Source organism: Protopterus annectens, chromosome 11.part0, assembly GCF_019279795.1.
Source record: "Protopterus annectens isolate FY-2018-M chromosome 11.part0, PAN1.0, whole genome shotgun sequence".
NCBI lineage: Eukaryota > Metazoa > Chordata > Ceratodontiformes > Protopteridae > Protopterus > Protopterus annectens.
In genome coordinates, this window is record NC_056745.1 from 479,114,223 (window position 1) to 479,141,825 (window position 27,603).

The 27,603-nt window shown below is 43.3% G+C and overlaps 1 protein-coding gene across 1 annotated transcript in view; it reads right to left on the bottom strand.

Moving 5' to 3' along the window:
- OSBPL8 (oxysterol binding protein like 8) overlaps positions 1-27,603 on the bottom strand; it is a 3,324,100-nt gene that overhangs the window by 2,535,966 nt on the left and 760,531 nt on the right. Inside the window, exon 7 of the mRNA XM_044087980.1 lies at positions 23,561-23,662. Coding sequence (XP_043943915.1) covers positions 23,561-23,662 — 102 coding nt within the window. The remainder of the gene's footprint in view (positions 1-23,560; positions 23,663-27,603) is intronic.

A 27,603-nucleotide genomic window follows, 5' to 3' on the forward strand; every position in this document is an offset into this window, starting at 1 on the left:
GTCTAACTGCAGACATAATAATAAAGAAATCCTATCCTAGAATGCATAAATCCTACTGGAGAGACTACTAGTCAGAAAGGAATAGCCAGAGAAGACTCAGCCAGTGAAAAATCAAGCAGAACTCTTCTCGGTCCACTAGGATAGGGGGATGGAGGGTGGGACGCAAGAAAGAAGGCGAGAAGAAGACAGCTAACACGGAACGTTACGGTAGGTACATAACTTCTTTATGTTAAGTTGTCTATCTCGCCTTCATTCTTGCTGGTTGGGAAACCGTCCCTAGCACCTAAAAACCTGGGTGGCTCATCGGAAAAGACTCTTCAGAACAGTGGAACCAAAATCAGCTTTTCTCCTGGAAACCAAATCCAACTTGTAATGCGAAATGAAAGTATGTGGGTTGGCCCATTAGCCACAGCACAAATAGAATCCATGGGCAACCTAGCCTGAAAGGCCACCTAAGTAGCTAAAGCTCTGTTGGGGTGACCTTTTGGTTTAACTGGCAATTCTTTATTCCTCAGTTGATATATGAATGTGATGACAGAAGTCAACCATCTGGGTAAGGTTATTTTGGAGACCGGAAGACCTTGTTTACATACTGCATAAGACAGGAAAAATTGATTTGATTTTCTGATGTCCTTGGTTCTGTGCAAATAAAAGCATAGCTGCCTGTGAACATCTAACTGATGCAACTTATATTCCGCCCTGTTGGAGTGGTTAGGGAAAAACACAGGAAGGTCTATGGACTGATTCAAGTTACTCTCGGAAGAGACCTTAGGAAGGAAGGACGGATTAGTCCTAAGAGCAACCCTGTCACTGTGGAACACGAGGTATGGGGGACGGACAGAAAGAGCCTGTAGTTCTGAAACTCTTCTGGCTGAATAGCTACCAGGAAGAGGGTTTTCCAAGATAAGAACTTCAGCGAACAAGAAGCTGCAGGTTCGAAAGGGGGCAAAATTAGTGAAGTTAAAATCAAATTTAAATCCCACGGTGGTGGAGGATCTCTCACTGGGGGCCTGAGCAGAGTGGTTCCTTTGAGAAAGGCTTTACACAGCTTATGGGACATGATATTGTTTGCCGACAGGCCAATGTGAAAATTTGAAATTGCCGTTAACTGGACTCTAATTGTAGCTGAAGCAGAACCAGCATGGAAGAGTTCTGCTAGAAATTCCAAAATGGAGTGCACTGGGGCTGAAAAGGGGTCTATGCTTTTTGCCTCTGCCCAGGAAGAAAAATGTTTCCACTTACTAGCGTAAGTTTTTCTGGTCGTAGACTTGTGTGATGACAAAAGGAGTTCTCGCATAAATGGGGAAATATCTGGGAGCCTGGCTAGGGTTGGAAGTGGAGCAACCATGCTGTGAGCTGGAGAGTGTGCAGGGATTGGTGCAGCCCGCCTGACTGATGAATCAGGAGGTCTGGAACTACGTCCAGAGACCAAGGCTGTTTGAGAAGACAGGAGTGCAGGAACGGAAACCATATTTGTCGAGGCCAGTAAGGAGCAATGAGGATCATTTTGCAACCCGAAACGGCAGCCTTCTGAATCAATTTCGGTATGAGAGGGAGAGGAGTAAATGCATAAAGAAGTCCTTGGGGCCAATCGTGGACTAGAGCGTCTCTGGGGGGATGCCCGGGGAGTGGAAGGAGAGAGAAGAAATTGCTGCACTTGCTGTTGAAGGGAGTTGCAAAAAGGTCACAGCAAGGTTGGCCCCATCTGCGGAAGATTTGGTCCACAACCACCTGGTTCAGAGACCACCCGTGAGGCATGAGAATTGCTCTGCTCAATCTATCTGCTGTAACACTGGACTTCCCAAGAATGTGCATTGCAATCAGAAACCGTTGGGAAGAGATCGCCCATTGCCACAGTCTGAGTGCTTCTCGACATAGAGGGTAGGACCTGGTTCCGCCCTGCTTGTTGGTGTACCACACTACGGACATATTGTCCGTTTGAACTGCAATGGTCCCGGTAGGAAGAGAGTCCTGAAGAGCCTGCAACGATAAGGGCACGGCCCTCGTCTCCAAGACATTTATGTGCAGATGATACTCGTGAGGTTGCCAGGTGCCTTGGACTGTTCTGCCCTGATAATGCCCCCCCACCCAATCAGGGAGGCGTCCGTGGTCACTGTAGCCACTGGAGGGAGAAGAACAAATGGTCTGCCCTGGAGCACTGATGTGGAGACCATCCACCACGTAAGGTGTTTCTTGCATGCCTGAGTGATCATAATAATGTAAGACATGGGAAGTTGCTGGAAGGACCATTGGGTGAAAAGAAGCCACTGGAGAATCCTCATGTGAAAACGAGCTAGAGGAACAAGTACGATAGCTGCTGCCATGAGACCTAGCATTTGAAGGACAAACCTGGCTTGAATCCTTTTGCATGCTAATAAAACCTTGACATGCTGACGAATCACTGAAACCCTGTCTGGTGGGAGGCTCGCTAACATGTCTTTGGTATTTAAATTTGCGCCTATAAAGGTGATAGACTGACAGAGCGACAATGCAGGCTTTTCGAAATTTATTGTGATACCTAGCCTGGAGCAAGTGTCGATGGTGCAGTCTCTGGCTCGCAGAAGGTGATGTCTGGTGGTAGCAGTGAGGAGCCAGTCGTCGAGATATGGAAACACCTGGAATTCTTGCCGTCTCAGATGAGCGGTAACTACTGCCATACATTTGGTAAACACCCTGGAGGCTGTGGTGAGACCAAAGGGCAGAGCTCTGAACTGATAATGGCTGGCTCCCAGCCGGAAGCGGAGGAATCTTCGGAAGCGTCTGTCCATTTTTATGTGGTAGTACACATCCTAAAGATCTAGAAAGGGTAAAATGGACTGAAGCATGACCATCCGGAATTTTGTTCTTTGTACAGACTTGTTTAGTTCGCTGAGATCCAAAATGGGTCTCCAGTCCCCTGCCTTTTTTGTATGGTATATACATTTTGTAGATGACGTCTTCTTGTTATGGGATGTTACTAGTGAAGAGTTGCAAGAGATGGTGGAGTACTTACATAGCACCACTGAATTTTTAAGATTCACTAGTCAACATTCCAGGGACTCTATTGAGTTCCTAGATGTTTTGGTTAAGAAGACAGCGTTAGATGAACTTACAACAGGGATGTATAGAAAATCTACATGGAGAAATAGTATCTTACATAAGACTAGTATGCATCCAACATCTGTACATAAAAATGTAGTGAAAGGACAATATATGAGAATAAGCCGCTTACATAATACAGATGAAGGCTTTGTGAAGACAATGACTATATTAGAGAAAGACTTCTTAAACAGAGGTTATAGTGAGAAAGACATAAATGAGAGCTCTAAATATACCATTGAAAATAGGGATGGGAGATGTAAACCACTCTTCTCAAATACTATAGAAGATGTTAAAAGAAAGGAAGGTCATGATTTTAAAGTTAGATTCCCTATAACTTATTCAAGTGACATCAGAAGGTTCTGTAATATTTTTGAGAAGGATTGGAATGTTTTATTGTCGGATCCTGACTTGAGAGAATTGTTAGAAGATAGACCCAGCTTTTCTTTTAGAAATAAGAGGTCCTTAAAAAGGCAACTCTGTTATAAATCCAGAAACAATGAAAGAATGATCCTATCTGATAGGCAGGGGACTTTTCCTTGCAGAAATTGTACAGCATGTGACTATTTATATAATAAATCTACATATAAACATCCTACACTAGGATTTATAATTGATATAGATTTTTATGCTGACTGCAGAAAACAAAATTTGGTTTATTTCAGCTTCTGCACTGTCTGTCATGCCTTTTATATAGGCAAAACCAATAGGTGTCTAAAGGAACGTATCCTTGAACACCTTAGAGATATAAGAAATAAAAAAGACACAAGTGCTTTAGCAAAACATGTGGAAGAAGAAGATAGGAAACATATTTTTAATTTAATGGTTTTAGAAATAATAAATAAAAGTAAGAGGGGAGGTGATATAAGGAATAAGGTAGAGGAAGCAAAACAAAGATGGATTTTATTACTTCAGGCAGATAGGTCTCCTGGATTGAACAATGCTGTTTCCTTGAAACCTTTTTTAAATCCAGACCACTAAAACATTAAGTAATATGGATTATTACATAAAATGTGTCTGTTATATGTATATTTTATTTCATCTTATGCAGAATATAAGGCAAATTAATGTACTGATGTATGCAATTTTAATTAGTCTATGTCATAGTTCTATATGTATTTTCATTGGTTGAACCATATTTTAAATACCAATGTTTTAACTGTTTTTATGAGTCTGAAGAAGTGATCAGCTGACTTAGATCGCGAAAGTGCTTACTCTTGTTTAATAAAGTGGTGTGAAACTGCAAGTGAACCGTTTCCTACCTTGACTACTACTCAGTTACAACTTTTGGTTTTATAAAGGGCACTACTGTGAAGCTGCAGGTGATTTATTTCCTGACGTGGATTATTCCATTTTTATCTTCAGCTGTGGTCTAACCATTGGTCTTTTCATTTTTTTTTGCTTGAGGTGTATACCAGGCGTTTATCCAGCTTTTGTTTTCTTTCACGTGTAAAATGAACTGAAGCATGACCATCCGGAATTTTGTTCTTTGTACAGACTTGTTTAGTTTGCTGAGATCCAAAATGGGTCTCCAGTCCCCTGTCTTTTTTGGTACCAAAAAGAACCATGAGTAAATTCCGGATCCTTGTTGGTCTGCTGGGACTTGCTGGATAGCCCTTTTTCTTAGCAGTTTTGAGACTTCTTGCACTGCTTGGTCCCTTAGATTGGGTGGAACATCTGGAAGGGACTTGTAAAACTTTAAGGGGGTGCGAACGAAGGGGATTCTGTAGCCTCCAGATATGATGGACTGTACCCATTTGTCTTGTGTTATGTCTCAGCAGGCTCCTGGGTACAGTGATAGTCTTCCCCCCGACTGCCTCCAGAGATGAGCAGCCAGGCAACACTTCAGGGATGTTGGAAAGGCTTGTCAGAGAAGGATTCTCTGCTGCCCTGGTTTTGCGGACCCCCTCTGCCATGAGGGCGGCGTCTGTTATTGCTCCCTCCTCTGTCCCTGAAGGGAAACTCACCACGTGTGTCCAGCAAGGCTCCTTGGGATTTCCGGAACCACATCTTCCCACTCTTCTGACCCTTAGGATATGGTCTGGAGGGAGTGGAAAAACGGACTCCTACAGCAGAGAGAGTCTTGCCTTCCTGCTCACACCTGGTAAGGGTATCTTTCACCTGTGATCCAAAGAGAGAGGAACCATCAAAGGGGGTGTTGGTGAAAGACGCTCTGAAAGGTTCCACAAAGTTACATAGCAAAATCCAAGCATGCCTCCTTAGGGCCACGCCTGTGCCTGCGGCTCTACTCGCACCATCGGCTGCATACAAAATGAGCCGCATGGAGGAGTTTACCACAGAATTAAGAGTCGCCAGCTGGGAGACTGCCTTAGCCTGGGCCCCCTCAGCTGATGGATCTTGGAGGGTATCTCTAAGCTCTTTCAGGAGATCCCTCTGAAGATGGGTAAAGTGGCATAGGTAATTCAGGGACCGCATGGAAAAGGTCACTGAAGAGAACATCCACTTCCCATATCTGTCCATCATCCTGGACTCCTTATTAGGGGGATGGACAGATGAAGTTTCAGCCAACTCCTTCTTTGTGGTTGCTGCTACCACCATGGAATCAACGGGGACACCCTTGGTCAAGAACTGTTTGTCCTGCGGGCAGTAATGAATTCTGGAGGTCTTCTAGGGGTCGGTTCCACTGTGTCTGTAGCGGTCCACCACAGACATCAGTGGGTCGAAAGGCGGAGACACCCAGGAGGTGGAAGGTCGGGATCCAAACGCATCCAGGAATACCGACTCATCCTCGGAAGGGCTTAGGGTAGTCCAGTTTCCCCTCTGCCTAAGCATCTCAAGGATGTCTGAAAAGGAGACATCTTCAGAGGGGGATCTTGGGGACCCTTCCGACTCCTCTAAGTCGGAATCTGATGCAACAGACTCAGGGGAGTCAACATGCTTCCTCTTGAATTTTCTCTTGCGAAGTGGCTCCTCTGAAAGCTCAGGGTAGGCTTCAGAAGAGGAGGATACACCCAAGGGGTGTCCTGGAGCGCTGGATCCCCACACATAGGGTCTGGAAGAGGGGCAGAGGCTGACGCAGGCACCCTAGGGGGAGGAGCCGATGGGGTCGATCGTGGGACTGAGTCAGGGACCATCACACTCCTCATCACCTCGAAGGCGTCCCTGCCCGGACGCAGAGAAGGCTCAAGCTCTGACAAAACCAAAAGCCCTCCCCGCACCGAGGGAGACGGGAGCTCACCTGCGCCAAAGCACCGAGATGGACAGCAGGGTCGGACAAGGGTCTGATGCCACTCACCCCCTCGGAGCAGACAAGGGAGTCTCGGCGCCCAGATCCCTCCAGGGAACATACCATGGAAGGGATCGGAGCCGACGAAGGAGCCGAAAGGGAGGGTATCGGCGCCGACGGTTCCACGACTCGAACCCCAACGAACTCCAGCTCCGAGCTCAAAGGAAGAGTCGGAGGAAGAATATCAATAGCTGTGGACGGAGCCGACTCCTGATGAGGAGGGCTGGACAACATTTTGGCAAGGGCCTGCAACTTCAAAAGCCTACTGACCACTCTTTCCAAATCATGGTCCGAAAGTCTAGAGGACGGAGAAGAGTGGGATGATCGGTGACTACGCTCCGATTGGAGCAGGGGCGACTTTTGAGACGAACGTATCGACTCCAAAGAAGGAGACCTGGATCTCTTTCGACTCTCAGCCAGCTCCGAAGAGCGTGTCGGAGCCAAGTGGGAGGGAGGGATATTGGTTCCAGCCAGAGCCGAAATGGATTGTGAGGCTTCACCCAATGACGGCTCTGAACTGGGAGCCGACAGTTTAGGTGGCCTGGAAGATTTCACCGACTGAGACTTCGCCAGTGAATCTTGGGATTTAAGCAGACCCCTCAGAATCAATTTATTTTTGCGCTCTTGCAGGACTCTTGGACTGAAGGCATGACAGATGGAGCAAGAGTCCTGCAGGTGCACAGTGCCCAAACAATAAACACAAGAAGTGTGATCATCTGTCAGAGACATCTTCTGACAGCATGAGTCACACTTCTTGAATCCGGACGGTTTTGGATCCTTGGACATTTTTGAAAAACCCCAAGGACAAGTTTTCACACAAAAGGTTAAGGTAACCGATAAAAAATATTAATACCCTACAGTTACCACAACCCACTACAAGTACTACTACCACAAAGAAAAACAAACGTATCACTAACACTACAGGTTATAGAGAAAAATTTTTTTTTTTTTTTTTTTAAAGGAGATAGAAAAGAAAGGTTAACCTCTAACTCAAACGGAAAGAACCTTTCTGTGGAAAAGGCAGAGAAGGGGGGGAGGGGAAACTCTCTAATTTAAACGAGTTTCTTAGGAAGGGAAAGCTATTTAGAGAAAAAAAACTAACTACAATAAATAAAGTCTAACTAACGACTAATTCTACACTACAATGCAGTAATTTTTAGAGGAAAATAACAGTAAATGGCAGTAATAATAAAGAAGCTTATACGACCTGAGCCAATAGAACAACCTCGCAGCAGAAGCAGCAAACAAGATCTGGGTATCTAGCGCCAGGCATCATGGGATATAGGGGGGCCTCGAGCCGGTAAGCAGCACTCGAGCTTTTGAAGATGGCCGAGTCGGAGCCGATCCACCAGCAAGAATGAAGGCAAGATAGACAACTTAACATCTAGTATTTTGGCCTTCATTACCAAAAAACATTGATAAAAGTACTTTCTTCATGTTCAGTATGCAACAGTACTAGACCACATTTGCAAAGAGAACTGCTTCAGTTAAGTCCATTTCCTGAACTTCCTTGGTCTACTGTAGCAAATGATATCTTTGAGTGGAACAATTAACACTACTTGGTTTTGGTAGACTCTTATTCGAATTGGTTTGAGATTGATGTACTACCTAAACTAACATCCACTGCTGTTACTATCAAGTTGGAACATCATTTCTCAGTTCATGGCAGTCCACATACACTTCTTTCTGACAATGGTACTCAATTTACTAGCCAGCTGTTTCAAAAATTTGAAAAAGAATGGGGTTTTGTACGTCACTAGCAGTCCTGAACATCCTCAGTCCAATGGTCTAGCTGAACGTGCACTGCAAAGCAGTTACCCAAGTGTGACAATAACGATGTGTTCTTGAATTTGCTTAATCTCAGAAACATATCCCGTTGATGATATTTTTGTCTCACCTACTCAAAGATTACTTTCCAGGTCAACTACAACTACGCTACCATTACTTCTTGTTTATTGCAGCCTACAACGAAGAACAATAAAACCATCAAAGCTCAATTGTTGAAGAAGCGTAATATCTAGAAATCTAGTTACAACAGATCCAGCAGATTACTTTGTCCATTGAGGGAAGGAGAGATGGTACAAATCCAGACAACAAAAGGTTTTAATGAAATAAGACAGACTACAGGCATCTGTACACACCTGAGATCGTACCTGGTAGACTACGAGGGTGTGGAATACAGGCGGAACCATAGACATCTTTCTGTATCAGAACCATCGTCACCATAAAGTACAGTTGTGTACACTTACCATAAATGTAGATGTTCAAGTATACTCACTGTTGCAGTCATCACATGTGGGTTAGCCCTGCCAGGGTAGCCCTCGGCCGGCCCGAATACTAGAGACTTAGTATTTCTGCGTCGGTTGCTGTCACTTGAGGTCTGATATCAGGTTGTCAGTGGTATAAAGTAAATCAGCCAATGCCATTACATCAGTTTTTCTTGCCTTCATCTGTCAGGAGCTCCCAAAGTAAAAGGCCAGGTTTTGGTGGAAGAACCCCACCAATGGAAAATAAATACCAATATGTCTCTTGTAAGGAAAGGAGAACAACAAGGAAGAAAGATAATAAAAGGAGAAAGAGAATAAAGGGGGATGGAGGGAGGGAAACCAAAAATATGTACAAGATATACAAGAATATATACAAAAACACAAGCATGAAACCTCACCTACACAACCACCCTAAACACAGGAAGGAGGGAGGAATGGAGTGGACTGGGATCCCAGCTGGAATCTCCTTGCCATGATGGGAATAACAAAATGCAATGCAAAAAAGCCAATCCACCTAGAAATAGTTTGTTTTGACACAGGCTTGCCCTGTGAAAAAAAAAAAAAAAAAAACAACTGACTCAGACACCCTTCTTGCAGAAGTAATAGCCACAGAAGAAAGCAGTCTTCCAAAGTATTTATTTCAGAGCAGTAGCCGCCCAAAAGGTTAAAAAAGTAAGTTTTCCAACACAAAATTGAGATTCCAAGATCCCTAGGAGCTCTACGAGGGGGTCTGATATTCTTTGCCCCTCTAAGAAACTGCTTGACAGGAGATGTGAAAACAAATGGCGGTCACATCATCACAATCATGAAATTGCATGAAGCATGAATCTTAATGGAAAGAAATGGAAGTCCAATAAAAACCAACTCAGTAAGATATTGAAGAGAGCCACACTCATTAGGGGCTCAGAAACCTGCAACCTGCAAATTCTTTAAAAAAAAAAATAAATTTTTTTTTCTTTTTTCTCACGTACACTTTCTTCTAGCTTACTACTTTTTCTCATAATCATAATCACAGTTTGAACTTGTTGAGGTTTTTGACAGTTGCTGTGTTTCAACACAGACTATGCCAGGCTGTTTTGTGAAGAGAGACATGATTGAGATCTGAGACTTTCTGAGATAACAGATAAGGAAAGGAAGGCTTGGAGCTTCCTTACCATGGAGGCTTCCCTACCAGGTACAGTGTGGAGGTGTCAAGAACTGCCTGGCCTGTCTTCAAAAATCTGGCCTTCTGTCTTGACCTTTTGTAGTACCTTTGGAAGAGAGAGAGCCAAGGGAGGAGGCAGGCAGAGGATCCAACTGAAAGAGACAGAGTATCCACTTTCCAAAAAGTGTGACTGTGAGCCAGCATTGTGGGATGTGGTGGCAATAGGTGGTTTGGTGGAAGCGAAAAGTAGGGAATGTCTTTTTTGTGTGAGACACCAGTTTGTTTTGACTCACATTTATCATGATTTCACTCATCCAGGATGGGGATCCATCTGCTGTCACACCTGCTTAACACCTAAGATTGCTCGGCAGAGTGGCAGCAAAAAACTTGTGCCTGCATAAAGCTTAGTGCAGTCTCCCATAAAATGCATGCATGCATTGCTTGATGTTGAGTGTTTGTGTGTTTTGCTTGTTGATGTACCACAGACAGTTGTGTTGTCTGTTAGAATCAACACCTGCCTGTGGAAGAAGTAACTCCTTGAAAAACATGTCCTGCAAACTGGACTGCTAACATCCTTCATGTTGATATGTAGAGTAGATGAGCTTGATGAGATAGTTGATGGAAGTAAAGTGATAGACTCTTTTGTTTGTTCCAGCTCGAAACACAGATACTTCCTGCAAACTTAGTCTTAGGCACATGAATGAAGGTAAGCTTCCTTTCTAAAGTTACCATCCAGTGATCTTGTTTTGCCAGCCCAACAAAAGCTGTTGTAACCAACCAGAAAAACTTTGAAGAATCCAGAAAAAAAGATGAAGAGAGGTAGATCCAAAATGGGTCTACTTTTTTCCCCTTTTTTGGTACTAAGGCCCTTTCTGATACAGGGAAACTTAGGCCCTTTCTGATAATAGTAACTTTTTAACCACAGAAGCCTTAACACCTTTAGGCCCTTGAGAAATAGTTTCTGGGTCCCCTTCTAGGACTCTTAAACAAATACTTATGAGCTACCACCCTATAATACCTAACCTATTTACCAGGAGCAGGAGGCAAGGCAAAGAGTTCAGGTTCAAACATCTCCAGGACTGCAACAGTGAATACACTCGAACATCTACATTTATGGTAAGTGTACACAACTGTACTATGTTCTTCGTGTTTCACTGTTGCAATCATCACATTTGGGTAGATTCTCAAAGCTGAGGAAATGGGTGGAGGCAGTCAAGGAAACAAGGGGCTGGCTAGGATGCCCTGCAAGACCTGCAGAGGCAAACCCTGCTCTGCATTTGGAGAAGAGAGGCAGGTGGTAATGCTTGGTAAAAGTGTGAACAGATGTCCAGGTGGCAGCCTCCAAGATATGGCCCTGGTGGAGACTCCTCTGAGAAAAGCTGCAGAGGTGGAAGCTGCTCTGGTGGAGTGTGTCCTGACCCCATTGGGAGAGGCTTTCCATCTTGTATGCAGCAGAAATGGATGCAGTGCGCTATCCATTTGGAAATGGTTTGCTTGGAGATGGCTTTGCCTTCTGCCCCTGTAGCAAAGCTAACCAGCAATTTATCAGACTTTCTGAAGGATTTAGTCCTGCCCAGACAGAATCTAAGCTGTCTGAGCACATCTAGAGAGTGAAGAATCCTTGACCCCTTGTTCTGTGGATTAGGAAAGAAGGTGGGCAAAAGAATGGATTGTTTGAGTGACACACTGGACACCACCTTGGGCATGGAGGATGGGTTACTTCTCTGGGATACCCTGTATGCATGAAAGATCAAGTGTTCCACTGCCTTGAGCGCTTGCAGCTCACAAACTCTTCTGGCTGAAGTGATGGCCAGAAGGAATGCTGTCTTCCAGGAGAGAAATATTAGCTCTGCAGAAGAAGCTGGCTTGAAAGGTAGCAGGGTGAGCTTTTCTAAGACAAAGTTAAGGTCCCAAGCTATTGTTGGTGCCCTTCTGGGGGGGCTACAAGTTGCAAGCCCCTCTGAGGAACTGTTTGACCAAAGGGTCTAAGAAAAGTGGCTGCTCAGTGGGAAAATTAGCAGAAATATCAGAGGCATGAATTTTTATACGGGATAAAGAGAGACCACTGTGTAGTAGGTCAGCTAAGTAATCCAGGATGAGAGGGATGGAGGGCTGTGCCGTATTGACTCCCTTAGCCTGGATCCAGGTGCAGAACTTTTTCCATTTATCTGCATAAGACTTTCTGGTGCTAGGACGTCTGGCCTCATGGATAACATGCAGAACTTGTTTACTGAGGATGGCAGATTGGTTTGAGGTGATGAAATAAGCCAAAGTGCCAAATTGAGTGTCTGCAGTTAAGGATGCATGATTTTCCCTTCCCTCTGGGTCAGGAGGTTTGGAATCTGAGGAAGATGTCATGGAGGCAGCAGGGACAGGCTGCGCAGCAAGGGGTACCAGTGTTGTCAGGGTCAGTCTGGAGCCATAAGAATGGTCCTTGGTTTTTCCTCCCTTATTTTGAGCAGTACCCTGAGGATGAGAGGTAGGGGAGGAAAGGCATAGACTGATATATTGACCCAGGGGAAGGACAGGGCATCCACTTTCCAAGCCATGCAGTGATGCTCCCTGGTGCAGAATTTGCTAAGCTGATGGTTGGTGTGGGAGGCAAAGAAGTCGACTTTCAGGGCTCCCCATTTCTGAGTTATTAGGGTGAAGGTACTTCTGTTGAGTTGCCAATCGTGTGGGTCCAGAAGGTTTCGGCTTAATTGGTCTGCCAGAAAGTTGAGAGAGCCAGGTAAGTATTGCGCTAACAGGTGTATTTGCATGGAAGAGACTGTGAGCCAAAGGGTCATGGCCAACCTGCACAGAGGGTAGGAGTGAGTCCCTCCCTGCTTGTTGATGTACCACATCACAGTGGTGTTATCTGTTTTGATCAAGAGAACCCCTGGAGAGAGAAGGGGTTTGAAAACTATCAAGGCATACTGCAAAGCCATCAACTCTTTTTGATTGGTGTGCAATGGGATTTGCTTGCAGGCTCAATTGGCCCTGTATGCACCTGCCATCCAGGTGTGCAACCCAAGCGTAGTCTGATGCATCTGTGGTGAGGGTATGGGCAGCGGGGGGTGGGGAGAAGGGCAGTCCCTTGTTGTGGGAGCATGCTGTTGCCCATCAACGAATTTCCTTTTTGAGGCAAGGAATTATAGGTAGAAGAGTTTCCGGTCTTGAGAGTGTTGACACCAAAGGCTCTTTAGGTACCACTGAGGTTTCCTCATATGCAGTCTGTCACATGGAATGAGTAGTATGCAAGATGCCATGAACCCCAGAGCTTGCAGGATCTTCCTTGCAGATAGCTGGGGCCTAGTGGCTAGTTGAGAGAAATAGGCTGTCAGGAAAATCTGTTTCTCTGGTGTAAGGTATGCCATCTGAGATGCTATGTCCAGACTTGCTGCCAGGAAGATTATCCTTTGGGTGGGCACCTGTTTGGATTTCTTTTCATTGACGGTGTACCCTAGGGAGGTTCAAAGGGTCTTTACACAAGCCAGGTGCTTGAGCAGCTTTTCCTGGCAGACTGGCTGAATAAGGTAGTCGTCTAAGTATTGGTAAATTTGAATATTTCTTTGCCTGCAAAAGGCAATGGCCAGAGCCAGACATTTTGTGAAAACTCTGGGAGCAGTAGATAAGCCAAAGGTAAGCGCAGAGAACTGAAAGTGTTGAGATCCTGCCCTGAAGCTGAGATATTTCCTGCATGACTCCCTTATAAGAATGTGGAGGTAGGCCTCTTTTAGTTCTAGGGTGGCTAGCCAAGCGTCCTTGCACAGCATGGGTAGCAGCTGCTGGAGGGTGAGCATTTTGAATTTTGGGATCACCAGGAAGGTGTTTAGAATGGATAGATCGTAGATGGGGCGCCAGGTGCCCTCTTTTCTGGGCACAAAATAAAACCTGGAGTAGACCTGGCTTATCTGTTCTGCAGGAACGTGCTCTATTGCCCTCAAAGAGCAGGGAAATTACTTGCTTTTGAGCCTCTGCCCACTGATTTGGTGGTAGACCTGGGAACCCTTTTGGGGTTGGAAGGGTGTGGAAGGAACATTTGTAACCCTGAGACACGATGTTCAGAACCCATTGGTCCTTGGTAATGGTGGCATAGGTGCTTGAGTGAAAGAAGAGTCCCCCCCCCCCCCAGGGGTATGTGAAGGCGGAGAGGGGGTGAGTCATTGTGAGTTCTAAACATAAGGGGATGGCTTAAAACTCCCTGGTTTTGAAATGGAGGCAGTCAACTGCTTAGACCTCTGCATTCCCTGGGGCTGCTGTCAGGGGGGGGGGGGTCTGTTTCCATGGGGCCTAGGCTGGGCTGGTTTACTCAGAGCAGGAAAGGACCAGTGCTTGGAGGGACCAATGCCTGCTGAACCTAGGGGGCTGGACCTGTAAGAAATCCTTAACTGTTTGCATAGATTTTGCTTTCTCTTCCATCTTTTTTAAGGCTTCTTCTGCCTTAGTGCCAAATAAGTTATCTTTGTGCAAGGGGGCATCCAACAATTTAGATTTCACATGGTCTGGCAGGGGTTGTTCCTTAAGCTATGCATGTCTTCTAATGACAGATACAGTGACTGCTGCCCTGAAGCTTCTAGGGCATCAAAACCACAGTGCAAAGTGTGTTTAGTTACTTGACTTGCAGAATGCATTAAGTCTTGTAAATCTTTAGATTCTGCCCAAGCAGGAAAGGAAGACATTTTTTGTTTAAGGAGTTCCAAGGTAAGTTGCTGAAACTTCAGCATATGGAACTAACAATTTAGTGCCCTGATAGCAAGAGTAGCCAAGGTGTATACTTTTTTACCCCATCTGTCCAAAGCTCGGGAAACCCTGTCTGAGGGGGTGGGATTCTTAGCAGAAGTTGCTTTAATCCCTTTTGGCCCTTGGGAAATAACCTCAGGGTCAGCTGTTGGATTTTTAAAAAGATATTTGTGTGAGTCAGGGACTCTATAGTACCTGTCTGGTTTTCTCGGAGCAGGAGGTAGGGCGTCAGGAGTCAAGCTGCATTCAAGGAAAACATCCTCCACAACATCCAGGACTGGTGGGATGGCTAAGGGTCTGTGTTGTAGAAAATCTAGGAATTCCCTGAGTCACTTTTTAGACTGAGGGTAGTCTTGACTCTCCCACTGGAAATGCTCCCTTAAAGTATGCAGGGTTTCCCCAAAGGAAAAATCCTCTGGAGGAGAGGCTGAAGGAATGGAGTCCTCTGCATCAGAATCCTTATAAGTGGAGAGGGGTTGCATGTCTTCACAGTCAGATGCATCCGATTCATCTGACTCTTGTTCAGACAAACCTACAAGGGACAGATGTCTTTTCCTTTTTGAGGGGGTAGCTTGGCTTCCCCTGATCAGCATGAATAAAGTCTTCCGCCATTTTAAGCATTTGAGACTGAGGAAAGGTAGCAGGCACCTGACAGTGGGTCGTCGGTTTCTTGGGTGTGGTTCGAACCCTGGGACTAAGGAACTCGGTCGTTTTTGAAAGAACGGTAGTAGCAAAAGAAGACGTCGGTTTGTGTCGAGATTTGGCAGTGCGAAGGACTTCCTCGGAAGGCAGTGCCTATTCAGCAACTCCAGACCCATCCAAGGTAGAGACGACCGCAGGCTCCTTAGTCGAAGAGTTTTGCGGCATAATGGACTCCAAAATTGTTGCGGTAGTGGCCTGCGAATCAATTGAAGAGGGCATAAGGGGCTGCAAAAGCGCCTCACTGAGTACTGGAGGACTGACGACTAGCTTAACGGAAGTGTCGTTGGTAGGTTTGGACCTGTGCGGTCTGTCTATCTTTACATTTTTTCAGATCATCTGCTGTCAGATGGCTTACCGAAGCCATGTCGGAATTCGAGGACTGTAAACGAAAATATCTGGCTACAATAAGGGCCCGATGATGGATAGTTTTGGAGGTGAACAAAGCACAGAAGCGACAACTGGGGATGTCGTCATCTGGGCCTAAACAAGTGATGCAATAAGAATGGAAGTCTTGGTGTGGTATTTGCTTTCCACAGGCAAGACAATTAACTTTTTCTGACATCGGTTAGTGCAAGAAAAAAGGCTCCCCAACCAGGTACTTAGCTTTAGAAAACTTCAACTTCAATTCGGAGATGAAAACTCAGGTAGTGGCCAACTGGCACTCGTGCAAACTGCTTCCGGCTCCATGGCAAGAAAGACTGATGTAATGGTGTTGGCTGCCTTACTTTATACACTGAACTCTGTTGACTCATTGGATCTGAAGAAGGCTTGATTAGCTGAAAGCGCTTGTCCGTCTGTTTCTATCAGAAGGGTTCTTTTTATGTTCTTTACTTATTCAAGCATTGTGAAGTTTAATTTTGAAGTTTCAATTTGGTTTTCTGCATTTGCGATGTTATGTCCTTCACATCGTATATCCTGCACTGTTGAAGGTACAGTCTAAAGTTTCAGTTTGATTTCATTACTTGTGGTGTAACGCTCTTCTGTTTTTACAATTACTTTATACCACTGACTACCTGATGTCAGTCTTCAAGCGACAGCAACCAACGCAGAAATACCAAGTCTCTGGTATTCGGACCGGCCGAGGGCTACCCTGGAAGGGATAACCCCAAATGTGATGACTGCAACAGTGAAACATGAAGAACATCAACACTGCTTCTGTGATGCAGAATCCAAATCTAAGAGTGAAACAGACACTGTTCCCATACCAGAATGTGTTCAAAATTCTGATTCCATTCCAGAGGTCAACCATTTTGCAGAGACAGTTCCAGCTGTTAAATCTCATTCCCAGTTTTATGTCACACGATATGGGCAAGTATCTAGTATTGTATAATGCATGAACAAGAATTACCTGTGATTTCTGAATGCCAAATAGCCTTATAATGTAATGTGATCTATTTCTCAAAGAGGGAGGATGTAGATCAGAGTGCAAGTGATGTGTGAGCAGCTAGGGAGAGGGCATGCAAGATCACAGTGTTAATTTGTATACAAAATACTTACGTTAAAGTCAGTAACCTTCTCTCGTAATGTGTTTGTATAAAATAAAGCTGCTTGAACAAAACGCATGGAGACTCTTCTATTGTGTCCTAGATAGGAGAGCAACAGTTAGGATAGGAGGAGATGAGATAAAAATTATGATGTGTAACCAAGCTACAGGAAAGTCCTGAGGAATAGATGGTATTCCTGCAGAAGTCTGAAAGCCAAGAGGCAAAAAAAATTATAAAGATCTGGAAGGTTTTGTTTAACAGCATTTTAAGAGGAGGAGAAGTACCAACATCCTAGAAGAAAGCAGTGGTAGCTGTAATACCTAAAGAGGTAAAGGATCCATCAGATCTAGCTTCATACAGGCCCATTTCAATACTGAACCATGATTATAAGTGTTCTTGTCTACAATGGCTAAAAGAATGACAAAGGTATTGTCAAAATTGACAAATATGGATCAATGTGGTTTTGTGGAGGAGAGGCAAACATTTGACAACATTAACAGAACTTTCATGATCCGGAGGGAAGCAGAAGGTAAGAAACTACCATTGTTGGTGGTGGGTCTTGATGCAGAGAAAGCATTTGACAGACTAAGCTGGGACTTTATGAGCAGGGAAATGGAATCATTTGTATTTCGTGAAAAATTATAAGGTTGATTAGGAAGATATACGAGGGATCAGAAGCAAAAAATAAAGTGGGTGGGGTGCTCTCTGATCATTTCTGCTTGAGCAGAGGAACTGGGCAGGGGTGTCCTCATTCCCCTTTGTTACCTGTAATATACCTAGAACCACTGGCAAAGAAAATAACAGACTCAAAAATTCAAGGATGTAACTGGTATGGTAGTCAAGAATACCTGGCTCTATTTCCAGATGATAATTTTTACCTGACAAAACTAGAGAAAGACATTACAGTGTTGTGGAACATTTTGAAACAGTTTCAAATCTTTTTGTTATACAAAATCAATGAAGCTAAAGCAAAGGCAACATCGGTAAATTATGTAACCACACACAAATTGGTTCATCGATATCCATATTTACGGGGACATGATAAAAAGAAGTATTTAGGAGTATGGTGTAAAAATGACTCTGGTATGGCAGCTAAAGAATAAAAAAACTGAGAAAATGGAAGTTTTGTTATAAGGATATGGATAGTAAGATACAAGCAGCCAAAATGTTTTTAGTCTGTTTAGCCTTATACACAGGTCAGGCATATTTGTATCAACCAGAGGAGAAGTGGATAGCAATTGATAAAGAGCTGAAGGACTTTATCTGGGAGAGGAAGATGGCAAACGTCAAATAGGATATGCTGATCCGTCCAGTAGAACAAGGCAGATTTGGATTACCCAATTTGAAGGGTTATTTCAGAGCTACACAGTTAAGGCTCCTACACAGAGCAGCAGCAGGAAACTATAATTCAAAGTGGAAAGGGATGATGCTGAAACAGGGGGAAGCTCAAGAAACAAGGAGAGACTGGGATTTTGGATGCAGGCCTTTAAGGAGAATAACAATGATCATGCAGAATATTATATCTGTAAAGTAGCAGAAAGTATCCTAAAAACTAAGCCAACACCAGAATGAAGAAAGGAGATTCTGCCAACAGGGATGACTGCAAATAGGGATATAGTGTACTGTTTGTACTGTTGGATTCCAGGAGGGAAAATGGCAAGAGGGGGCTGGAATTTACTGGAAAAAAACTGGCAAAGGAACCAAGGTATTGGCAGCAAATAACTAGAGAGGGAAAGGTAATAGAATGGGAAGAGAACAAAAATGTATTTGGACTACAGGTTAGAGATTGCCTTCCATATCAAGGATTGATATCAGAGTATGGGCCAAAAGAAAGAAATAGGGGGGTCCTACATGAAAGCCCAGCACTGCTGAAGCTTTTAGTAGAATCTAGAACAGAAGCTGCCATGAAAAAGAAATAATTAGTTGAGCATATAAAATATTACACAACTATAAGAATCAATCAAAGGAGTTTGGAAAGGATTAGGAAAAGAGATTGGATAAACAATTCACAGAGAAACAATGGGAGGATATATATATATATATATATATATATATATATATATATATATATATATATATATATATATATATATATATATATATATATATATATATATATATCAAATATGAAACAAAATCTAGAAGACTTACGATTTTTGCTTGGAAATGTTTACATAGATATTTTTATAACCCAAGTAGACTCCAGATAATTTTTCCTCAGGTACACAGCAAATGTTGGAGGTGTGATGGGGAAGAAAGAGGTACTTGGGAACATATTATCTGGGAGTGTGGTGGGTTGGCAGACTTTAAGGATTCCCTGTGGGATGCACTATTTGAGATGCTGGGTGAGACGAGGGAGATGATTTTTCTAAGCCATGATATAGAATCAGAACTGTCAATACATAGTAAGGCTTTGTTGTGTCCAATTATGGTGGCTCCCAAAAAAGCAATATCTAGAAAATTGAAATCAAAATCTAAACCAACTATATTAGAAGTAGTGAATATAGTAACAAACAAAACAACTGGAATGGATATCTTTAGAAAAGGGAAGGAGCAAACTACATAGGAAAAAAACGGTAATGGGGGAAAAACATACAAGGGAAGAATGTGGTTTAAAAGAAGGCAGGACTTAAATTAGCTATGTAATGTTTGACTGAAAATAATTGGATGGATTATAAGTGATGTATAATGTTTGCAACTGGGAGTGTGTCAGTACAGTTTTTGATGTGAAATGCTTACAACTAGGATGGTGTCAGCGTGGTTTGTTTTCACTTATATAAATACACGATTGCTTACGTCATAAGTGATGGTTGAATAAAGATGTTTCTTGTTGTAAAAAAAAGGGGGCAGGAAAGGAATAATTTATGTAATGTTGCTTAGGTTATATGATATATAGTAATACATTTGAAGTATGTTTGTTAATGTTAATTTAATACAGTTTGATTACATTTCGATAAATGTAAATTTGCCTATGTCCCAAAAGATAATTAAAAAAAGGTGTTAAAAAAAAAAAAAAAAAAAAAAAAGATTGGTTCTGAGGGATGAAACTGAAGGGAAGGCCCTGATTCTGTGCACATGCTCGTGAAAACCATGCCAATTCCTTCTTGAGGCAGGGAATTAGATGAATTTCTGTCTTCAGGGGCTCTGAATGTTGGCACCAGATATTCTTGATGTACCACTAAAGTTTCATGTGAAGCCTGCTCAGATGGATCATTAGTATGCAAAATGCCATGTAGCCTAGTGCTCTGAGGAATTCCTTAGTTGCAAGGCACTGTCTCTGCATAATGGCCTGGATGTACTGGGTTAGAAAGGCAGCCTTGTTTGGAAGAAGGAATGCCTTTTGGAAGGAGGAATCCAGAAGAGCCCCCAGGAAAACTATCCTGGTGGTAGGGTTTTAGTTGGATTTGTTGAGGTTTATAGTGAAGCCTGGGGAAGACTATGGCCTGGGTGAAAGCGAGATCCTTGAGGAGCTTTGACTGACTTTTGGCTTGTATGAGGCAGTCGACCAGGTAAGGGTAAATTTGGATGCCTTTCATTCTGCAGAAGGTGATCACAGGGGCTAAACATTTTGTGAAGACCCTGGGAGTAGTAGACAAGCCAAAGTGAACAGCAGAGAATTGAAAGCGATTTGTACTTGTTCTGATGTGTGAAAAGTTCTGCAGGATTCTTCTACAGGAATGTGTAGTCAGGAATCTTTCAGGTCCACAGTAACCATTATAGCTTGAGGGGTTATCATGGGGAGCAGCTTTTGAAGACTAAGCATTTTGAATTTGGGAACTAAGAGAGACTGATTGAGGATGGACAGATCCAGAATATGGTGCCAGGGGGCTTTTTTTCCTGGGGACCAGGAATGTCCTAGAGTAAAACCCTTTTCCTACCTGGTGGTTTGGTATTGGTTCCACAGAGCCCTGTGTGCACAGATTTTGGATCTGAGAAATGGCCTTTGCTCTCTGGTTTTGTGGTACGTCGGGAAGGCCTGCAAATTTTAATGGTTCTTTGAAATTGGGCCTGTAGTTGTTTGAGATAATTTCCAGCACCCACTTGTCAGAAGTGACAAGGGTCCAGTTCTCCTTAAATAGGGAAAGTCTTCCTCCTAGTCTTCCTTCTACCTTTTATGGGGTTGTGGGTGAGAGCTGAGTCATAACTGATCTCTGCTAGGTTCCTGTGGCCTCCCCAGCCTGGATATTCCTGATGACCACTGCCGTACCCTTTGAGATTGTTGCTGCTGTTTATAAGGCCTTTCTCTTTGGGTTTTTCTCTGACTTGGCTTGCATTGTGAGGGAAAGGACCAATGCTTAGTGGGAAAAGGCCTACTACATTTGGGTGGCAGGACTTGTGAGCAGGTTTAACAGTCAGCATGGATTTAGCTTTATCCTCCATCTTTTTTTTAAGACAGCCCAGCCTTAAGTCCAAAGAGGGAATCCTTATGCAGGGCTGCATTTAGTAAGTTTAGATTTGACCTGCGCTGGTAATGCCTGCTCTCTAAGCAAAGTATTTCTTCTGCTAATAGAACCAGAGACAGCAGCTCAGGTAGATGCCTCCAGGACATCATACCCATAGTGCAATGAGTGCCTAGTAACCTGGGTGCTGGAATGGCGGAAATCCAACAGTTCGTTGGAGGCATTCTTGTCTTCCAGGAAAGATATTCTTTCCCTCATATTTTCCAAAAAACTTTGCTGGTATTTAATCAAATGAAATTGGCAGCTAAGGGCCTTCATAGCCAGAGTAGAGAAACCGTAAACCTTCTTTCCAAGCCTGTTAAGGGCCCTGCTTTCTTTGTGTGTAGGTAGTGGGTTTTTAGAGGTACTAGCCTTAACTGCTTTGCGCCAGGGTGACAACCTCAAGGTCAGCAGTGGGGTTCTTGAAAAGGAATTTATGGGAGTCCAGTACAGTGTAAAGCCTGTCTGGTTTATATGATGGGCTGGGGAAAGTGAGTCAGGGTTGATGAGTCTGGACTGAGAGATGATTCTATGAAAACATCCTCTACCACCTCCAAAACTGAAGGAAAAAACATGGGTTTGTGTTGTGGAAGATCTAGGCACTCCCTGACCCTCATTTTTTACTGGGGGTATTCTTTTGCGTGCCAATGGAAAAATTCTCTCATGGCATGCAGAGTTTCCCCAAAGGTAATGTCCTCAGGGGATGAAGCCGAAGGTAAAACCTTTTCTGAGTCAGAATCCTCAAAGGAGGTAAAAAGGGGTTCATCTTCCAGGACAAAGTCTTCCTGATCAGTGTCCTCATCTGAATTAGGTGGTTCTGAAAGGGGCTCAGGAGTAGGATCTCTCTTCCTTTATCCTGGTGAAAATTCAGGGAAAAATTGCCTGCCTCTGACCAGAGAAATAAGGTCCTTGGCCAGCCTGACTATGTCCTGTCGGCATTCAGGGGGCCGTGAGGCAGAAGGCCTAGACAAAGGTCTCGAGGTCGAGCTCTTCTTGGGTATAGCTTTTGTCTTGGGCCTGTGTGTCTGATTTATTTTGACGCTAATCTTTCGAAAGGAAGAAATGGTCGCTGGCAGATGCCCCGGGGGAGCTTTGTCGGTTGTGGATCGTTCGCCGGAGGTCGAAGCCTGCATAGCGACTCCAAACCTGAACAACTAACCATAAGCCAAGGCATGCACTGATGTATAGTGATTTGACACCATGTTGGACTCTGAATGGGTCTCGACAGAGGCCTGTGCCATCACCTTGTTCACAGAAGGGGGCTTACAGCCAACTCAAAGAAGAAAGAGACAGTAAGCCTATCTAATCTGCCATTTAACTGCACCTGGCACTCTTCCTCCTATCTCTCTCTGTTTTCTGTGTTTCTCACATCCAACTCTATTTTCTATGTTTCACCCCAACAGTTACCTACCTGCCACATGCACTCCTGAATACCTTATGTATTCTCTCTCCTCTGCCCATTCCTCTAGTCCATCTCATTAGTCCTTAGGCCTTAAAGATGAAATACTTTCTTAGCTCCACAAAGTTCCTACAATCTTCTGTCTGTACCCCACATCCACCCTGAGCAAAACAATTCACATCACACTGACAAAATCTTTCAAACAAATATGTCACTCTGTCTATTTGGTCTCTAGATATATACATTCCTTACCACACATCCTTCTGGTCAATTTTCTCTAAACTCATTCTAGAACCCTGAAGATATTTTGCTTGCATGACATGAAGAAAAGTACACAATACTTAGGATGCAACCTGAAAAGGGCTTCTACAGTCGTCTCTCCATCCCCAAGCATACATGCCATGCTGCTGCCTTCTTACCTTCTTCCAAGGGCTCTAGTCTTGATGTGATTAACACCATCAAATACTTTCTGGTTTTGTTGCCAAGAGTTCTTCTCTTCCAAGTCGATGCCTTACACCAGGGTTGCAGTGGCCTATGTGTAACACTTTGCACATGTCTGCATTAAATCACAACCACAGAGTCACTAAACAACTGCTTACTCTTTCCTCTATCTTCCACTGCTGCACCTTTGTGTCACCAACAAAGAGGGTGACCCTGTTCTCTATGCTATATATTTCAGTTATGTCTGAAAGAGAAACAATGAAGTGTACTAGACCATGACTGACTTCTTTTGTAGTCAGCTAGTTGCTTTCCTTGTTCATAACACTGTCCACTGTATCCTGACATTCAGTTATTCAACAATCCAATTCCTTAGTCTTGATCCTGCCCCCAAACCCTTCAGGTCTTTCTAGCAGCCGCACAAGTACGATTGAGTCAAAGGCCTTCAAACAATACAGATACATGTCAAAGAAAGACAAATGGGAAATTATGTCAGCATGAACTGTAAGACTTTTTTTTTTAAGTTTCAAGCACTATGAAAATAATTACACAGCTTTATCAATCTGCCTCATGTACTCTAGGAAAGTGTTGAAAATACTTGTGCTGTGATCAACATACAAAGGTCCGACAATCTAACCTTAAGCCAATCTGCCATTACAATAACAGAAGGGTCTGTAATGGTACTGAGTAACTCCTTTGTAGCCCTTTTTTTCTCTTCTCTGTAGTTTTTCTTTTGGACCTGGAAAAAAAAAAAAGAGTATGCCCAATAAATAACTGAGCACATTTATTATGTAAACAACAACAGCATCACAAGAACCTGAGTTATGGAACAGCATGAAAAGACCCATGAAAGTAATTATTTTCTGAAAATGTATGTAAATGAGATATTCCACTAAAGTTAAAATGAAAAAAGTATCTCCCTAAAAGTACAGTTACGTAAGCAGTCACCACATTCATTAATATAGCAGATGAGTTCTTAGTGCATCAGTTGATCAAAAAAGAGATCATTCCTTAATGGATTCTTCTGTGGGGATTACTTCAACAATCAGAAGTTGGCATTTTTCATCAAAATACTGCATTCTGTGATGTTGATACACTCAGCTGATGCATACGCCAGCATGCACATTGACACAGCCTGCCTGCCATATGAATATGCTGCCACTGGTGAGCACCTTCCTGCAAATCAAGAAACAACACTGCAAATTTGGTACTACAATTATTGAACACGTGATGTAAAGGTATATACATGCCCCGCTTATAGTTAACTCTAATAGCTACACTGGTAGATGACTTCTTCACAAGAGGTGGTGGAAGATTATTCCTAACCTATCAAAACACAGGCCTTGTAGATCAAGGATTTATCTGTTATATCAAAGCTTCACACCACTCTTTAAAGGTCTTTTGGGCGGACTAAATTCTGAAGTGTTCCACCAGGATGGTAGGAGAAAAATGATTGCATAAGGCCCGTGGACCAGAAAGCAGAATCCTGGAGAATGCACTGCCCAAAAGAAGCTGACCTCTACAAGTCAAAAGAAAAAAAAAGTTTGATGAAAGTGTATGTCAAGGATCAAGTGGCAAAACAAATACAGATTCTTGAAGCAATCATTGAGGCAACTACTCTCGAGTGAATTCTGTCTGCAGCAGTTGGCAAAAGATGGTAAGCCCCCAGATGGCAATAAAGAATGTAGCTGGAAGCACACTTATAAATTGCTAGCTTGACAAACACGAATCCCATCCTCCCTCCTTGACACAAAAGAGAATAACACCTAGTCCATTTTCCTACACTCATACATTCTTGTTTAAGTTATACCCCCATTTTGGGTGAAGATCTTGGGTGTGAAAACTACTGCCTAGTTTCTGCCACCAAGGAAACTAAGCTGGATGTAGAAATTTTGACAAAACCTCTGAAACTACTTACAGAATAAAACTGGCTTCATCCTGAAGGCCATTCAAGTCTTTGTCAAAGACAATAGCCCAAACAGAGATATGTGCCCAGCTGTGGTGATGGTGACCAGGAACAGCATCTTTTAAAAAACAAAATATAATACCAGCAGGCTCAAAATCACAGAAAGGTAAGCCTGTCCTGCCATGAAATTTGAGTTCAACATTAGGACACACTCATCAATGGGGGACAGATAGGCAGCATTACTTTAAGTAACTGTTTGACAAGCCAGCACTAGGCAAGAGTTCTGCTCTACACAAGTCCATGAGATCCAAAAATATCTGAAACATGCACCAGGACCATGTCAAAAATAAAGCCCCAATCATACAGGTACCATAGATAGGTCAGAAACATCACAAGACTGGGGAGTACGGGAGCATTGTGTAATAATTTGTCAATGACTGATCATCCTTTCAATCTGATGGCATAAGCTACATGACAAGATGCCTTCCAGGCAATCTCAGTTACCTCAAAAAAGTACAGTTGTGTACAATTACCATAAATGTAGATGTTCGAGTGTATTCACTGTTGCAGTCATTATGTTTGGGTTATCTGCTTGCAGTAGCCCTCAGTCGGCCTGAATAACAAAGTCTTGGGTCCTACGTCGGTTGCTGTCTCTTCTTCCGTGACGTCAGGTCGTCAGGGATATAAAACATGCAGCTGACGTCATTACATCAGTCTTTCTTGCCGTGCGGTGCCCGAAGCAGAAGCAGTTTCGGCTGACTCCTGAACAAGTGACGCAAGTGACATCGTGGTCACTATAGATGTAAAAGATCTGTACACGGTCATCCCACAAGAAATTGGTCTTGAGAGGGTGGGTGACCTACTGTTGTTATACAAAGTTAACCGGGAGAAAATTACTCTAATTTTGGAATTATTAGAAATTGTTTTAAGAAACAACTATTTCTCCTTTAATGGCAGGTACTTTTTGCAGACCATAGGAGTGGCAATGGGTTCAGCTTGTGGTGGGGCAATCGCGAATATGGTAATGGCATAATGGGAAAGAAATTATGTATTTCAGTCTCAGTACTATTCTAAGGTCAAACTGTATTATAGTTATAGATACCAAGATGATATCAGCTTGATATGGAATGGGTCACTGGTTGTTTTGGAAGAGTTTTTAAGATACCTTAACACCACCACTACATTCCTGCAGTTCACTTGGGTGATTAACCTGGATTATATGAATTATCTTGATGTCCACTTATACAAAGACCCACATAATGAAAAGTATGCTACTAGGATCCACAGGAAAGAGACCTACTGAAACTCGTTCCTGCATTACACTAGCTCCCACCCCAAGCTTCAAAAGAGGTCGGTAGTTAAAGGGCAATTAGTTCGAGCAGCCCGTATGATCTCCAGAGAAGATTTTCTTATTGAATGCGACAACTTAAAAACTATGTTCTTGAGGAGGGAGTACCCATCAGACTTGCTCAATGAGCTTATGCAGGAAGTGATAGGTAAAAGAAGATTAGGGCATTTTAAGCCCATAGTTGGGGAAAACACACTAGACAATAGCCCCTCTGAAGTTGAAGAGGGGAGACCGGAGTTGGAAAAAAGTTCTTTTTGTAGATCTATGGTGCTTACATTCAACTCTGACTCACACCACTTGATGTCCATTTATTATAAGAACTGGGACATTTTAATGGATGACTTGCACATCAGGGCAAAAATAGGAGAAAGACCTATAGTTACATACAGAAGGGGCTCAAACTTAAAAGACCTTCTTAGGAAAGGTTCTAACTACACTATAAAGTATAGTTTTGTACCTACCATAAATGTAGATGTTCGAGGATCCACATTGCTGCAGTCATAACCTGTGGGTAGTCTGCTGTCCTCGGTCGGCCCGAATACCAAATTGTTAGGCTGGCGTCGGTCATGGGCGCTCAGAACTGACATCAGTACGCAGTAGTACTTAAGCGCATGACCGACGCCATATCCTCAGTCTTTCTTGCCCCAGATGTCAGAAGGCCTAAAAAGGAAAGGCCATAGCCAAAATAGAAATACCCAACAACCAACCTAGATAACATAATAAGAACCCCAACAGAAACACAGCAACCCCAAACTATAGAGGGGAAGGAGGGAGGGAAAATTGGACTGCAGCAATGTGGATCCTCGAACATCTACATTTATGGTAGGTACAAAACTGTACTAAGTTCTTCGTCTCACATTGCTGCAGTCATAACCTGTGGGTAGAATCCCAAAGCAAAGGTAAAGGGAGGCTGGCAAACTAAAAAGCATTAGGAGCTGCCAACATGCCCTGTAAAACTGCAGTGGCAAACCCAGCCCCAGACTTAGAATAAAGAGGGAGATGGTAATGTTTAGTAAAAGTGTGCACTGAACTCCAAGTAGCTGCCTCCAAAATATCCTTAGTAGCTACCCCCCTTAAAAAGGCAGTAGATGTGGCGGTAGCCCTAGTGGAATGAGGTCTGATCCCAGCAGGAACATCCTTTCCATGATGAGAATAACAAAAAGCAATACAATGGCCAATCCACTTAGAAATAGTTTGCTTAGAAACAGCCTTCCACTGTGAACCCAAAGCAAAAGAAATAAATAACTGTTGAGTCTGCCTGGATTCTTTAGTTCTGCTCAAATAATAGCGTAACTGCCTGTGAATATCCAAAGAATGCAAGAGTTTTTCCCCTTTATTCTGGGGATCAGCATAAAAAGTAGGCAAATGAATAGACTGGTTTAAGGCCACATTAGAAATAACTTTAGGCATAAAAGTAGGGTTAGTA